The sequence below is a fragment of the Lemur catta genome, chromosome 5, assembly GCF_020740605.2.
Source record: "Lemur catta isolate mLemCat1 chromosome 5, mLemCat1.pri, whole genome shotgun sequence".
NCBI classification, from domain to species: Eukaryota; Metazoa; Chordata; class Mammalia; order Primates; family Lemuridae; genus Lemur; species Lemur catta.
In genome coordinates, this window is record NC_059132.1 from 5,947,529 (window position 1) to 5,962,971 (window position 15,443).

At 59.7% G+C, this 15,443-nt stretch overlaps 1 protein-coding gene across 3 annotated transcripts in view; it reads left to right on the forward strand.

Annotated features, from left to right (window-relative positions):
- Positions 1-14,996, forward strand: part of CXXC5 (CXXC finger protein 5) — a 33,253-nt gene extending 18,257 nt beyond the window's left edge. For all 3 annotated transcript variants that reach the window (XM_045550948.1, XM_045550949.1, XM_045550950.1), the window contains exons 2-3: positions 11,468-12,544; positions 13,966-14,996. In XM_045550948.1, the coding sequence (XP_045406904.1) occupies positions 11,627-12,544; positions 13,966-14,010 (963 nt within the window). In that variant the 5' untranslated portion in view covers positions 11,468-11,626 and the 3' untranslated portion in view covers positions 14,011-14,996. The remainder of the gene's footprint in view (positions 1-11,467; positions 12,545-13,965) is intronic.
- The last annotated feature ends 447 nt before the right edge of the window (positions 14,997-15,443 follow it).

The window sequence follows — 15,443 nt, forward strand, 5'->3', positions numbered from 1 at the left end:
GGCTGGGCACTTTGCATCCCCATCGCTCTGATACGGTCTGTAGTTCTGGGTTTCTTCAAGATCTGACCCCAGGCTTGCGTTTAAGTGGGCCACACCCACTGCCTGAGCATCCTGGTGGGCTGGGCATGGGGTCAGAGAGGAGATACTTCCTCTGCCAACTTCGCTTCCTCCTGAAAGCCCTCCCTGGTCCTGCTCCTGATAATTTAGGCCTTTGGTTGAGTGCTCAGGGTTCCCTGTTAGAGTCTTCTGTGTGTGTGTCCCTAGGCCCGGAGCTCCCTGCCAGAGGGGTCCATGGCATCTCCTGTCGGTATCCTAGTGTCCAGCACAGGGCTAGCACTCTTGAGGAGTCATGGGGCTCCTGTGTTCCCATTTACAGGTAGGTCACTTAAGGCCCTGTGAGGCCCTTGCTCAGCCAAGGTCACACAGCCTGTTGAGGGGCAGATCTCAGGTGGGGGCGTTCTGGGGCCCCCCCTTCAGGCCTCGGGACCATTCGTAGGCTTCCCTGTGCCCTCCAGTTCCTGACCACTGGCAGGCAGTGTTCTTGCTGTCCAGCCTTTGGCCCGTTGCTCCTGAGAGCTTGGGGGGTTCTGGCATCAGACAGGGTCAGAGGGCAGGCTCTAACCTCTTTGAGCCTCAGTTTCTCCATGTGTAAAGCAGGGTTCTCAGTGCTTCTCCTTGTAGTGCTTGGGGTGGGGGGGCGGTTAAAAGACACGCATGCAGTGTTCTTAGCTTCAGTGCCTGGAGTTCACCATCCTTATTATTACTATGGACACTGTTATTTTGTTACCATCGCATTATTATTCATGCTCCCAGAGCCCGCAGCTGCGGTGAGTGCTCGGGTGGCTCCCGGGCTCCGGGGCTCCGGGGCTAGGTCCGGGCGCAGAGCTCCGGTCTGCAGAAAGAAGTTGCTGTTCCTAATTAGTCAGTGCTCCAAGGAGAGGGCCTGGATTTTAATTTTTGCTGCAGGGTCCCACCTGCCCCGGGCTTCCCAGCCCCTCTCATCCACTGGGCCGGGGCTGCGGCCCCCTCCCCAGCTTCAGGTAGGAGGCCCGGCCCCAGGCGAAAGCCTCCCCAAATCTCCCCTCCACTCCCTCTGCCTCCCAGACCTCCGGGGCCATGAATCATTTATGAGGCAAAAATGAAACCAATTAAGGACAAACTTTGAAAGCCTCTAATTGCTGCGCCTGGTGGCACCGAGGAATGAGGGGAGACAGGCCTTCTCGGTGCGGAATCTCCTTGGCCCGGGCCTCCCCAGGCCGCCTGTCCCGCCGCGGCCCAGGGCGCCTCCCCGCCGGACGCGGACGTGCCTGCGCGGCTCTGGCGGCCGCGTCTGCCACCCCGGCGCCCGCCCGGGTCCCAGGCCGACTAATTAGGCCCGGCTCCCTACCCGCGCCGCCCACTGCCCGCTCCAGGCCGGCTGCCCGCTCCAGGCCCGAGGTGATGGCGGCTGTTCCTGCCGTTCTGGGGCCTGTGCCCCAGAGCTGGCCGCGTTTCTCGGGCGGGAGCCAGCTCTGCCCGCCCGGCTTAACCCAGGCGAGCCCGGGACGCCCTGTCCCTGAACTGGGAGGCTGGGGCGCCAAACCCCCGCCGTGGTGCCGGGTAGGCTCTGGGGTGCGGGTACATGGCAGGGACAGCCTTATTCAGTCTCAGGGAGGGAGAGGCTGGTCCCCACGCCGGACTGGAAGGGGCTGGGACAGGGGAAAGTGACCTATTGAGCTCCTGAGGTGTGACACTGGTGCACTGGGATCCATCCCGTCTTAGCTTTGCCACAAAAGTGACCTACTGCAGATTCCTTAGCCTCGGTTTCCCCATTTGTAAACTGTTAACACCAGGCAATTTTCTCCTAGATTTGGGATTTGGGGAGCTGGGCCTTATATGCCTCCCCTACCCTCCTCCCTTGGGGGCAGCTGAGCGGGTGGAGATCGGAGTCTGGACCCAGCAGAGCCCGCCTCACTGCCATGAGCCCTGGGTGCCAGTGACCAGCCTGTGTGCTGTGCTGAGGGCCAGGCAGGCCCTGGGCACTCAGGCACGTTGTTTGCTGAAACCAAATTTCCGTGCTTGTGTTTTTCCATAATTATATTAGCAGGTGGGATTTTTCCTCGGGGAAGCGGTGGGAGGGGGAGCGCTGTGGCAGTGTCCCCGCCCGCTCTGAGCGTGAGCTCACACTCAGCTCTGCCCGCCTGCTGTAATGATTTTTTAATTATGCAGCCAGTGCTCGGAATTGCTAATCCACCTCCAGCCCAGCACCCCTCCTGCGGCTCACACCCCAGCCCCTGGCTGATGTCCCCAGAGTGGTGGTGCCCAGCCCTGTGCCCATCACTGAGTGCCACGGTGGGAGAGGGTAGGCCATGAAGGACCATAGGGGCACCTCTCCTCCATCTGCAAGTGACAGGACTTGTGGCTCTCTTTGCCCCCCACCCCACTCCTAGCCCCAGCATGGCTTGCACCAGCCAGGACATCTGTGGCTCTTGAGGGGGTTGGGGGAGTAAGCAGTGCCCACCCCTGAGTGATGTGGCCACACCCATTTTGGGGACATTAGTCTGTCTCCCCAGCCTTGTGTGACCCCAGGGACACACACACAAGTACAATCTTTGTCTTTGTCACACCCACACTCACACTTTGCTTCCCTTCTCCACACATACTCAGCTTCACAGCTAAGCTACACAAGCACAATGGCATGCTCTGTGTGCTTCTCACACAGCCATACCTGAGGGTTGGGGCACCCTCAGGAGACCCCACTGCTGCCTCCCATGCCCTGCATTGGCCCTGCCCCTACTCCCTTGCCTCCAGGTTCCCCCCCACCCCCCCATTGGGATGTGCTCTGAGGTCTCCTGGCTCCTGCCTGGTGCGGTGGCTGCCCGTGGCTGGGGCCAGCCTGAGCCTCTATCGACCCTGGCCTGGGGGAGGTGCTGGGGGGGGGTTCTGCAGCACTGTGGCGGCGGGCTCCTCTCCAGGCGCCCAGCTGTGGCATCTGTCAAGGTCAGATAGCGACTCCGGAACCAGCCAGCTCGTCCCTATGGCCCCTCTCGCCTCATTATTTTTGTGTTCCGGGGCTTCGCGACACCTCCCTCCCTCCCCCTCAGCCTCCCTCCTCTTGCCTGCCTCCCCCACGCCTCTGCAGGGAGGGCCTGCGGTCTGGGGGCTTTTGTTTTCCAGTTTTTTCCACGCTCAGGCCAGGCAGTCGGGTAGACGCTGGACAGAGCTGTTGGACCTTTAATGGCAGGCAAGACAGGTGTCTCCTTCATGGCTGGGACAGATTCTCCACCAGTGGGATCGTGGGTTGGTTTTTCAGGCGGACAAACTGAATTTGGGTGGAGCCCAGCCCCCACCACAGCCCAGGCGCACCTGTGGGCAGCTTCCTGTTTCCATAGGGGCCCTAGCATGTTGCACCAGTTCCTGTCTGCACCATCCTCATTCCAGCAGGGCCCCAGACACAGACCTCCCAGGGCTTTTGACACAACTCACGGTGCACACACGCGCACACGCCGGTGTTCATGCAGCAGATATGTTGGCACACGCAGGCCAGAAGAACCCACAAACATCCACCCACCACATAAACCACTCGACTTGGACACACACGCTTGGGTGTTTGCATGCATTCGCAGGTGTGGGTTGCACACCCCTCCAGTGCACACACGGGGGAGTCACACAAAGACCTCCCGCTGCGCTGGTGCATAAGCCCCTTGTACACAGTGGTTCATCCACCGGACACGCCCCCGCCACAGCGTGCAGGTGTCTGATGTACCTCCTGGGTAGACACACAGAAATATAATTGTACGGGGTGCTCTCCTCACGTACACACTCCACCCCCAAGCTCACTCCCAGGTTCCTGGCGTTCCCTGAGCAGTTATACCATTCAAGGGACTCTTGTCCCCTGCGGTGCTGGGAAGTGAGCTTTCCTCCGCTTGATGAGCGCTGTGTGTCCAGAGAGCCCCAGAGCGTGGGAAATGGCAGTTGAGCAGCTGGACTGCCCTACCCACCTGGGCAGCACCAGGATGGGCTGGGGGCTCCCAGGTGTGTCATGATGGGCTTGGTGGCTGCTGGCTGAGGGGTGGGGTGCCAGTGGTGGGGGCAACTCAGTGTCTGTCTCTGGGTCCTTCTTGCCACCTCCAGCCTCTGATCAGGGTGTGTGAACATTGGGGGAATGGGATGTAGGCAGACTCCAGGTCCCCTGGGGTCTCTGGAGCAGCCCTAGCCATCCGCTCACTTCCTCTTCCAGCTGTGGACTGCTGTGACTACCCTCGAGAGGGGGAGGTGGCTGGAGGCTTAGCAGTGGCTGGGCCCCCACCCCCCAGGAAACTCAAAACCCTGGGCCAGCCGCGGGTGGCGGGTTAGGGCAGGCACAAAGAGGGCCTCTGTGTGGCCCGGCTGGGCTGCCCACAGGATTCTGGGGGAGGAGGCAGGAGCCAGTTTCCGTCCCGTTCTGCTTCCTGCGGAGGCCGCCGGAATGCCCGGAGCTCTGGCCCAGCCTGGCCCGTCCAGCCCACCCGCAGCCCCTTCCCTTGGCTTTTCCTGGGCTTTGGGGTACAGCTACAGACTTCTCTGCAATAGTGCCCTGATGTGATTTGCCCAGAGCCTGAGAGCCACCCCCAGGACCCATGGGAAACCTAGGAGTTCCCCCAGGCTGAGCGCTGAACTGGACCTCATCCTTCAGCTGAAGCCCTTCCTCCATGTGCCTGGGAGCCCTTGGCCAGTGTCAGAGAGTCACAGTCCTGGCTTGGACACCTACTGACCTTGTGACCTTCAGCAGGTGACTACCTCCCTGGACCTCAGTTGATCATCTGTAAAATGGGAATAATAAGAAAGGTTAGAAGAATCCAGTGAGAATATGCACGTAAACTGCTCGGCGCAGTGCCTGGCAGAGAATGAGTGCTCCTTATTGGGACCTGCTGTTGCATGTCCTCTGGGGAAATAAGAGCGGGAGGGACTGGGTGCCCCTTCCCTGCATAGGTCTGACGTTACCTGGGGCTCAGTCTCAACCCTGTGACCTGCTCAAAACCCTTCTCTCCAAATCTGCTTCCCCACTTGCAAATCACATCAACAGATTCGGGCTTCTGGGGCCCTCCTGAGATTTGGAGCGGGGAGGGGATCACTATCTGGAATCTCTTTTTCTGTGTCTCTCTACCCCCTTCCCCATGGGACACTCTGGGATCGTGACTCGTGCAGTCTAGGCTGAGGAGCAAGAAGCACTCTCCATTTCACAGATGGGAAACGGAGGCTTAGTTGGGGGAAAGGGCTAGGTCAGAGTCAACGGTCAGGGAGGCACAGGGTGGAACCACAAAGCTAGACCTTAGGCCTCCAGTTCCCTAGCCAGGCCTGTTGACACGTGTTGCCCCTTCACACCCAGGCACACGAACATACCCCACACAGGGGCCCCAGGAGACAGCGCCCCTCTCTGATTTCTTGGCTCAGGTGTGTCTGAGCCAGCCTTGCCTGGGCTACTCCACGGTGAGGCCCAGCAGGAGGGAGGGCCCGAGTGGGTGTCTGGCCTCTGATCCCAGACTGGTGTCAGCTCAGACAGCACCGCTTGGAAAATGTTCAGTCCAAGATCCAGGGGATCCCAAGTGGGCAGGGCATCGTTTTCTCTACATCATACTACTTATCAAATTTCCTGCTCTAAATGGGGCGACAGTGGTACTTCCTTCAGAGAGTGGGTCTGAGGATTACATGAGATGAAGCTCATGGGTTTCATACATGTTAGCTGATCCTCATGGTCACATGTGACAAAAGGGGGAAACTGGTTCAGAGGCCACATGCCAAGGTCACAAAATGAAGAAGAGTGTTCCCCTTATCTTTTGACTGCCAGGGCAGGAAGCTGGCCGGAGCAGGTCCTAATGCGGACGGCCCTGTCTTCATCAGAGGTACCCTAGAGCCCCAGGTCGGAGCAGCCCTCCTGCCCGGGGCCTCGGAGTTGCCGTCCCTGGATGGGCTGATGTCCTCCAGCCCACGTACTAGGGGGTTTGCACCTGTGTGTCAGCAGCATGTTTTAGTTCTCAGGCTGGGGAGTGGCACCTGCCCTGGAAGGAAGGGTGGAAGCGGGTCAGGCGATGTGGAGCTGGGCAGGATATATGATTGGGTGTTAGTCTTGGGGTGACCCTAGTGGTGTTGAGGGCATGTCTCACGCCAGGCCACCCGCCGGGTGCTAGCAGTCAGTGCTCAGCGTGTCAGCGTATGTGTGTTCGTCGTAGCTGGGTGTGTGTGTGCCACGCTGTCCGTCTGGGGCTGCATTTCTCCTGCCTCCCAGACCAGTGTCCCTGTGTGCGTCCCTTGGGCCTGAGCGGGGCTTCTTTTTCCCTCTGGAAACTCCCCAGGCTGAATCATGGAAATCAGAGACGGAACATCCCCCTGCTCCCCCTCCTTGCCTGGTTCAGCTCAACCACCGCAGCCTGTGGTCTGCTCTCCTGCCACCACCGGCCAGCCTGCTGTCAGCCTGTCTGTCCATCCCACTCCCTCCGAGGCCAAGGGGACCAGTCCACCCAGGTGGGGGAAGGGGTGTGAGGGGGTGTCAGGAGCTGCATGGAAGTGTGGGGCAGGGTGCGTTGAGTCAGGCTGTGGGGGTCTGCAGAGCCGCCCACCCAGATGACGGCGTCTTCTGCTGGGCCAGCACCTTGGGCCTGACACGCAGCCTCCCCCGGGGCCTCCCTGGGTCCAGCCAGCAAGGAGGAGAGGAAGGACGGGGCCCTGCTCAGACCCTGCCCTTGGTAGTAGTGATGTTTGCACAACTCTGTAAATTTACTAAAAATCATTGAATTATACACTTCAGAGTGAATGGATTTCATAGTATGTAAACTGTACCTCAATAAAACTGTTTTAAATAGTCCTGCCCAACTGGGACTCTGCCAACCTCATAGCCATATCTTGCACCCACTTTCCCCGTTTCTTAGGAACTCTTTCAGCCTGTGTCCCCTCTGGCAGCCTCTCCTTATCCTGAACTCTCAGCCTAGCAGTCCCTTCCTCCAGGAAGGCCCCAGATGCCCCACTAGGTCCCCTTCCAGCTCTCGTTTCACGCTGGTTCTTGTGACCGTGGGCCCAGCTCCTGTGTACTCCTGGAAGGCAGCGAGTGCCGGGTCTGGGTCTGTGTCCTCCACTGTCGCCCCAGTACTGCAGGGCACAGGGCGGCTAGTGAGGTAGGCGCATGGGAGGTGTGTGCAACTGAACCTCCAGAACGTCCGCTGGGGGCCACCTGTGTACATGTCTACGTGTAGACAGTGCCACCTCACGCCAGGGTGTGCCCTCCTCCCCCATGCTGTCTGGCCTGAGGGTTCAGGACAGAGCCCTGCTTGGGGTGAAGTAAGGCTCTTCGGGGGCTGAGGGTGGAGTAAGGGCACTGCCACCACCTCCGGTGACCTCATTGCCAGCTGTCATTATGATGTCACTGGCCCAGCGTTCCAGGTTCCTGCCTGGGCATCTCCAAGCCTTCCAGGTGGGGGCACTCCCCTGGGGTGTGTGACAGCTTGCCCCCAACCACGGAGAGGTGACAGGCACGGTAATAATCCTGGGGGATGGGAGCAGCCTCAGGGGCAGCTGGGTCACCCTGCCCTGGGGCCACTGTGTCAGCTGCCCCATAGAGCAGAGGTAGTCACTGAGCGGGCTAACACTTGGGCTCTGGGTTCACGTTCTGCCCCACCAGGCACCAGCTGTTCGACCTCGGCCTGACAACTTGAACCTCTGTGCGCCTAAGTGCCCTCCTCCCTGAAGTGGTTAATGGTTGCTGTCTCCTGGGTTCTGGGGCAGCGTCCAGGAGGTGACTCGTACAGCACGAGAGCACAGGGCCTGGGACACAGGAGGTGCTCCGTAAATGCTAGTTAATAGGATTAGTTAGTGAAGGGTACCTGAGTGTCAACTTTGGTGGTGGGGGCCAGCTAGAGGGGCAAGGTCTGCCTTCTGGGGCTGGTCAGGGCCTTAGGGGGGAGGCACAGAGTGGCCCCGCTGCCAGGAGGGTGGTCCCGGCTTTGACTCTCCCTCTCCTCCCCGCTCTGCCCATGAGCTTGGGCTGCAGGAGGCACTGGAGCCACAGCCATGCCCTGAGGCCAAGAACCCCTCGCCCGCCTGCCCTCCGTCCCCTTCCTGTCCCCTGGCCGTGGGCAGAGCCGGTGGGTCTGATCTGGCCTCTCCTCCCTGCCCTCCCTCTCCCGTGGGCTTGTCCAGCTGCCTTCCCTTGGTCCCCACGCTGTGTCGGAGGCCTCCCTCTTCAGGGCTGTTTCCACGCCTCTCGGACCCGCAAGTCCCCAAGCCTGGGCTAGGTGCCCTGGCTCCCTGGGTCTCTCCGAGCCCAGTCGCCTCAGACCCTGCTCCCCATGACACTGTGCCCTCTAACCTTGACCCCTTGCCCCTCCTCTCCAGGTCTTTGCTCTGACCCACCCCTCGAGTTCCCTGCCTCGTGATTCTTTATCCCCACCACCTGTCTCCGCTCTTCTGCCCCCATGTGTCCCTCTGCCCCCCAGCTCTCCGAGGCTGGCCGCCCCCTGGCCCCCTGGGCTCTGTCCCCGCCCGTCAGCCCCTGGTCCCAGCTCCCGGCTGGCCGGCTCCTGCATGGACAAAGGGGTCCTTTGTGGGCTGACCGCGGCTGGCGGGGCGGCGGGGCGCTGGCTCCGCATTGCTGATGAAACGGAGCCCTTTGTTGTCCCTCCTCAGGCGCAGTATTTCTTTTTGGGGGCTGGATGCGTTCCTGGCAGGGCCGATGATGGATGCGCCCGCCGCCGCCCGCCTGCCCGCCAGCTTTCCCTCCCGCTCATTCCCGCTCCGCTTCAACGCAGCCCCGGCTCCTCCCCTGCTGCCTGGGCACTGCCAGGCCCTTCCTGGCCTGGAAGGGGGCTGCTGTGTGCCCCACAGTGGAAGGCTGGGGGGAGAACGTTCCCTCTGTGTCCTCCCCTTCCATGAGTAGGGCACATGGGGCTCATGGTCAGGGATCCACTGGGACCAGGGCATCAGTTTTTCCTAAGGTCTAAAGGAGAAGATGACCAGGTACAGGACAAATTTGGAACAAGCTTGAGGACTAGATGTTATGTCTGCCCACTCTGGAGTTGAGGACAGAGGTAACCCTGTGGGCCAGTGGCTGACAAGCCATAGTGTTCTTTCTGCCTATAGCACCTGTTCAGTGACATATCACGTCCTCTGGTCTCAAGCTCAGCATTTGCCAGGACTTGGGAGGCTGGAGGCAGGTGGTTCCTGGGGAAGAACAGAAAAGTGGAAGATGAGAGAAATTCCAAGAGAGCCAGAGATGGACAGAACATGAAGGTTTGGTCCCCACCAAGAGAACTCAGGATGGAGACAAAAGCAGAGAGACTGAGCAGAGCGCCTCCCTGAACGCAGGCCGGCTGTGTTGGAGGGAGCTGACTTCTAATTGACCTGCCGCCCTGCACGCAGAGCCAGATCCTGGAGCTGGGAGGAGGGAGGAGTGAGCAGAGCAAGAGCAGCGTTAATGCAGCTATCGATTTCTGCCACCAGCCAGCGGGCTGCAGAGGCGGGGGACATACACAGGGGCTGGGGCACAGACTACTCCCCTCCCCACCTCCCCAGGCCACAGACACTTGCCTTCTCCTGTCTTCTCTCTCCTCACCCTGTATCTGGGGCTGCCAGGGTTGTCGTCCAGGGCTGGGTAGTTGAGCTCAAATGGGCAGGAGCTGGATGAGCTGACTTAATGGTTTCTGGCCCTGGTCCCCGATACCTGGAGGGGTCACCATTCCATGAGGACAGGGGCTGAAAAGCCAGCCTGGGCTTGGCCTTGGAGGTGAGAGAGAACACAGCTATCCTTGGGAACACGTGGTCTCCTTCCTCTTAAACTATGCCTCTGACCTCTGACACCCCCCATCCCGGCCTGGACACCCTGCCAGGCCCTCGTGGGTCTGTCCTGGTGGACTCTGTCGCCTTACCCAGCTCCTCCTCACCACCCGTTTACCTGCGCTAGGCAGGAGCGTGGCACAGGTAACGGTGGGCAGGTGCCCACAGGTGAGGGCCAGGGAGTGTGGCTGTTGACACCTGCCAGTTGCCTCACCCTGGAGACAGAGTTTTCCCTTTCTCACACATGTTCCTCTTTGCAGCCACTCCCTAGCAGTCCCGGGGCAGGAATCCCTTTCTTCTCAGGGCCTCAGTTTCCCCCTTTGTAAATGTAGAGGCTTGGACTAGATGATCTCCCAGGATGGGCTGAGTCCTGTGACTGGGGGGTGGTGGGGTTGCCTGGGGACAAAGATCCAGTGTGTGCTGTCTGCAAGCCCAGGGCAGGATGGGGCCACCAGATGTGCGCCTCCCCCTTGAGCCGCCAGCTGCTCAGGGGCTGGGCCCTGTCCTCCCACCCTTCCCCTGGGGGGTGGCTAGGCCGCAGCAGGCAGACAGGGAAGGGACACTGGAGAGCCAGAACTAATGAGGAAACTGCCACCCCACTCCATCTAGATCAGTTCCTTCCAGCCAAGGAGGCTGGCTGCTCAAATGCCTTAGCCTTGACACCGGAGTGGGCAAGCCCCGTCCTGTGGAGGGCACCTCAGAAATGGGGAAATGGCCAGAGGACAGGCTCCACTTGGCTCTGTTCCCTCCAGGGTCCCCCCTGCTCTCTCAGTGCCAGTCCTCCCCAGCCAGAGCTGCCCCCCCCCCATCTACAGCCCACCCCAGCTCTCCGGGTTCTCAGTGGGACCTCCACCCAGGCCCCACTCTCCAGGCCTTGTGGGGCCTCTGCCCCTCACCAGTCTGGGAGCCAGGCCAGAGCATGGCAGCGAGGCCCACGTAGAGAGAAGAGTGGGTCTGAGATGATGACGACTGTGGTTTGGGAGCGGAGGAGGAAGTCTGTGCACAAGCATGACCTCCCACGCCAGCAGGGGAAGGCTTGTCCTGTGGCCCAGTGCTGCGTGTGCTCTACTGGCAAACTCTGGGTTAAACAAAGGGCAGACAGGTTCCTTTGGAGCCTTCCTGCAGGACCTGTCAGAGCCTTGAGATAACTGATGTATGTTAGAAATCTCCAAAGGAAGGTCCAGGGGCAGCAAACCAGACTTTTTGGGCTGCACCGTCAAGCATTCCTCTCCTCAGATGGGTCAGGGAAGGGAAGGTTAGCAAGTGGAGGTGACTCTATAGTCTCTCCACGGCCAGGAAGCATCTCCAGCTCTCCCCACCCCGGCACAGGAAGGACTGCCTGTCTCTGTCTGATCTTCCCAGACCCGAGCAGGGCAGAGCGGGGCTGAGTTTCTGCCATGCCACTCGATGCCTGTGTGTCCGTGGCCAGTCGTTCTCCCAAACCTTGTTTTCATCATCTATCAAATAAAATAGAGAACTACCAGCCACTACTTCACAGGGTTCTTGTGAGTCTTAGCTGAGATACTGTAAGTTAAAAAACTCCCAACCAGGCTGGGTCTGGCACTTAATAAAAGCCTGGTCAACCTTGTGGTTGTTATGGCAACAATATGGTTGACAGTGGTGGCGTTGACGTTGAAGGAGGAGGTGTTCACTGCCGCCCTGACCTTGTATCCTCCTGTCCCGACAGAGTGAAGACACTTCCACGCGGACACCTGACCATGTGCCTGCCCTGAGCAGCGAGGCTCCCCAGGCATCTCTGTCGCGGGCAGCAGAGCCAGGTGCTAGTCTGTGGCCCCCGGCAGTTGGCAGGCTCCCCCAGCAGCGGGATCCGGGCCTCGGCCCCACCATGTCGAGCCTTGGCGGTGGCTCCCAGGACACCAGTGGCGGCAGCAGCAGCAGCAGCAGCACCAATGGCAGTGGCAGCAGCGGCCCAAAGGTGGGAGCGGCAGACAAGAGTGCAGCGGTGGCTGCTGCTGCGCCAGCCTCAGTGGCAGATGACACACCACCCCCCGAGCGTCGGAACAAGAGCGGCATCATCAGTGAACCCCTCAACAAGAGCCTGCGCCGCTCCCGCCCGCTCTCCCACTACTCTTCCTTTGGTAGCAGTGGTGGCAGCGGCGGCGGCAGCATGATGGGCGGGGAGTCTGCTGAGAAGGCGGCGGCGGCTACAGCCGCCTCCCTGTTGGCCAATGGGCACGACCTGGCAGCGGCCATGGCGGTGGACAAGAGCAACCCTACCTCAAAGCACAAAAGTGGTGCTGTGGCCAGCCTGCTGAGCAAGGCAGAGCGGGCCACGGAGCTGGCAGCCGAGGGACATCTGACGCTGCAGCAGTTTGCGCAGTCCACAGAGATGCTGAAGCGCGTGGTACAGGAGCACCTGCCGCTGATGAGCGAGGCGGGCGCTGGCCTGCCCGACATGGAGGCCGTGGCTGGGGCCGAAGCCCTCAACGGCCAGTCCGACTTCCCCTACCTGGGCGCTTTCCCCATCAACCCAGGCCTCTTCATCATGACCCCGGCCGGCGTGTTCCTGGCCGAGAGTGCGCTGCACATGGCCGGCCTGGCCGAGTACCCCATGCAGGGAGAGCTGGCCTCCGCCATCAGCTCGGGCAAGAAGAAGCGGAAACGCTGCGGCATGTGCGCGCCCTGCCGGCGGCGCATCAACTGCGAGCAGTGCAGCAGTTGTAGGAACCGAAAGACTGGCCATCAGATTTGCAAATTCAGAAAATGTGAGGAACTCAAAAAGAAGCCTTCTGCTGCTCTGGAGGTAACGGCGCCATAGAGGGAGGTGTGTGGGCTCTTGCATCTGTCTGGAAGTCCAGACCCACCCCCAACCCCAAACCCACCTTTCCTACCTGGGCAGATGTCTGAGGGATGCCCAGCCACTCCGTGGGGTCTGGAATCTGGCTGCGAGACACCACTTCACTGCCCCAAAAGTCAGAGCCACCTCCTGAGAGCCCATGAGGCTGTCATTTGCAAGGCAAGCATACAGTTCCAAGCAGGGCCCAGCATTCCCAGCCAGGCCCTGGGATTCTGATCCCTCCTGGGGTTCTGGGTCACGTATGAGATTCCCGTACAGGTCCCAAGTTTCCGATGTTCTGACATGTCCAAAGCATCCAGTCCATGACCTAAGATTCTGGGACTCTCTGCCCCGTTTGAGGGGTTCTGTCCCATGGACCCTGTGGCCTAGAGGGTAGGCCCTTCTATTGCCCCTCCAGGGCCCAGTCTTCCCCCCAAGGCCACCCAAGGAGAGAACTGCTGGTTGCCCTGCTCTGGCACTTGGAAGAATCCTTGGTGTGGGTACCTAGTTGACAGATTCTTTTAGACTGGGGTTGGGGGACGGCCATGACCCTGGAGTATAGGCAAGGGGCTGTCCACCATGGGACTGGCTTAGAGAAGGCAGAGGGGTTCCCATACTGCTTTCTCTCTACCCTTGTGGCAGGGCCTGTCCCTGTGCCCCCAGATGCAGCAACCTAGCTGGAATGCCAGGCCTGGGTACAAAAGCATCTTTTCAGCCTGCTGTCTTTGCCCCTGTCCCCGCCCCTCTACAAGTGGGCTTGATGCAAATGTCCAGAATGGTTGGAAAACAACAATGGTATCCCAGCCATGGCCTCCTGGCTGCCCTCCCCCCACCCCAGCCCCAGCTCTCATAGTTCTGCTTTCCTGTGTGCGCCCACAGCCTCCCTCTTGGGTCCAGTGTAGACACACACACACACACCTGCCCAGTCCTCACACTCTCACAGACACCGCCACTCGACAAACGCACCAAATATCCCCGCTCCCGCACAGCTCCGTGCACGCTCCGCAGTCGGGGCGCGAGGCACGGCCCGTACGTCCAGCCCAGCGTGCGCGCTCGTGCGCTCCTTTGGCAAGCATGCACACGGCCCCCAGATGCACCGCAGCCCCCCGGCTCTGGTTGCATTCGGGCCACGGAAGGGGTCTTCCTATCCGGAAGGAGGGTCCCTGGGCACAGTGGCTCAGGAGGCCTCAGGGTCCTCTGGGCTCCGCAGCGGCCCAGCGGGTCAGGCTCCCTCTCTGGCCTGGCTGGGACAGCAGGAGCGCCTCGGAGTGGCTGCTTTGCTCGTGCCTGTCCCTCCGCCACGAGGCCATCCGCGGGACGTCTTTTCGCCAGGCCCATCCGGACCCTGACTGAACTCTCTCCTTGTTTTTGTCTCCCGCCCCCGCCAGAAGGTGATGCTTCCGACGGGAGCCGCCTTCCGGTGGTTTCAGTGACGGCGGCGGAATCCAAAGCTGCCCTCTCCGTGCAATGTCACTGCTCGTGTGGTCTCCAGCAAGGGATTCGGGCGAAGACAAACGGATGCACCCGTCTTTAGAACCAAAAATATTCTCTCACAGATTTCATTCCTGTTTTTATATATATATTTTTTGTTGTCGTTTTAACATCTCCACGTCCCTAGTATAAAAAGAAAAGAAAAAAATTTTAACTGCTTTTTCGGAAGAACAACAACAAAAAAGAGGTAAAGATGAATCTATAAAGTACCAAGACTTCCTGGGCAAAGAATGGACAATCAGTTTCCTTCCTGTGTTGATGTCGATGTTGTCTGTGCAGGAGATGCAGTTTTTGTGTAGAGAATGTAAATTTTCTGTAACCTTTTGAATCTAGTTACTAATAAGCACTACTGTAATTTAGCACAGTTTAACTCCACCCTCATTTAAACTTCCTTTGATTCTTTCCGACCATGAAATAGTGCATAGTTTGCCTGGAGAATCCACTCACGTTATAAGGAGGATGTTGATGGCGCCGTGTAGAAGCCCCTCTGTGTCCATCCACGCGTGCAGAGCTGCCAGCGAGGAGCTCGCAGAGGGGGAGGGAGCACCCACCCCCGGGCCCAGGCCAGCCATGCTGCACCCACAGCCCCCAGGCTGGGATTCCCCCACCCCAACAGTGATGATTTTGGAAAAATGAAAGTTCTGTTTGTTTATCCACTGAGATCTCGGGAGCCTCTCTGTCGATATTTCCAATCCTGGCTACTTCCCTTAGAGAAAATAAGTCCTTTTTTTCTGGCCTTGCTGATGGGGACAGAAGAAAGGGCTTCTCTGCGTGGTCCCCTGCCGGTGGGGGTGGGTGCCCAGGGGGCCCCCTGCGGCCTGGGCCGCCCTGCCCATGGCCAGCTTCCTGCTGATGAACATGCTGTTTGTATTGTTTTAGGAAACCAGGCTGTTTTGTGAATAAAACGAATGCATGTTTGTGTCACGAAGCACCACTGGCTTCTTGCTCTCTGGTTTTGGGTAGCTGGCTTGGGGGGCTGTTGCTGGGCAGGGGTTGTCTGGGACCACCTTGATGGGGAAGAAGAATAACCCAGGGACATGTAGAGTGCGGATTCCTTGGGAAGAGAGGCCTTCTGGATCCAGAATGGGGGCGAGCAGGAGCAACCAGCCTGGCAGGCAGGATGGAGAAAAGCTCCGAGTCTGGAAGTGGCTGGCACCGGCGCACCTAACCTGCCTGGCTGGATCCCGTGCCTAGAACCTGGGCCTCCAGGGATCTTCACTCAACTAGGGCCACCTGCTCTGGTCTCCTAAGTTCATCAGGGCCTGATCAGTGCAAGGCAGCCGGTGGGGGTGGGGGGCTCAGCTGCCCATTCAGGGTCCTATTTCTTCCTGCATGGCAGGGATCTAGTGCCCCCCCCCCGATATGATTCCCCAGG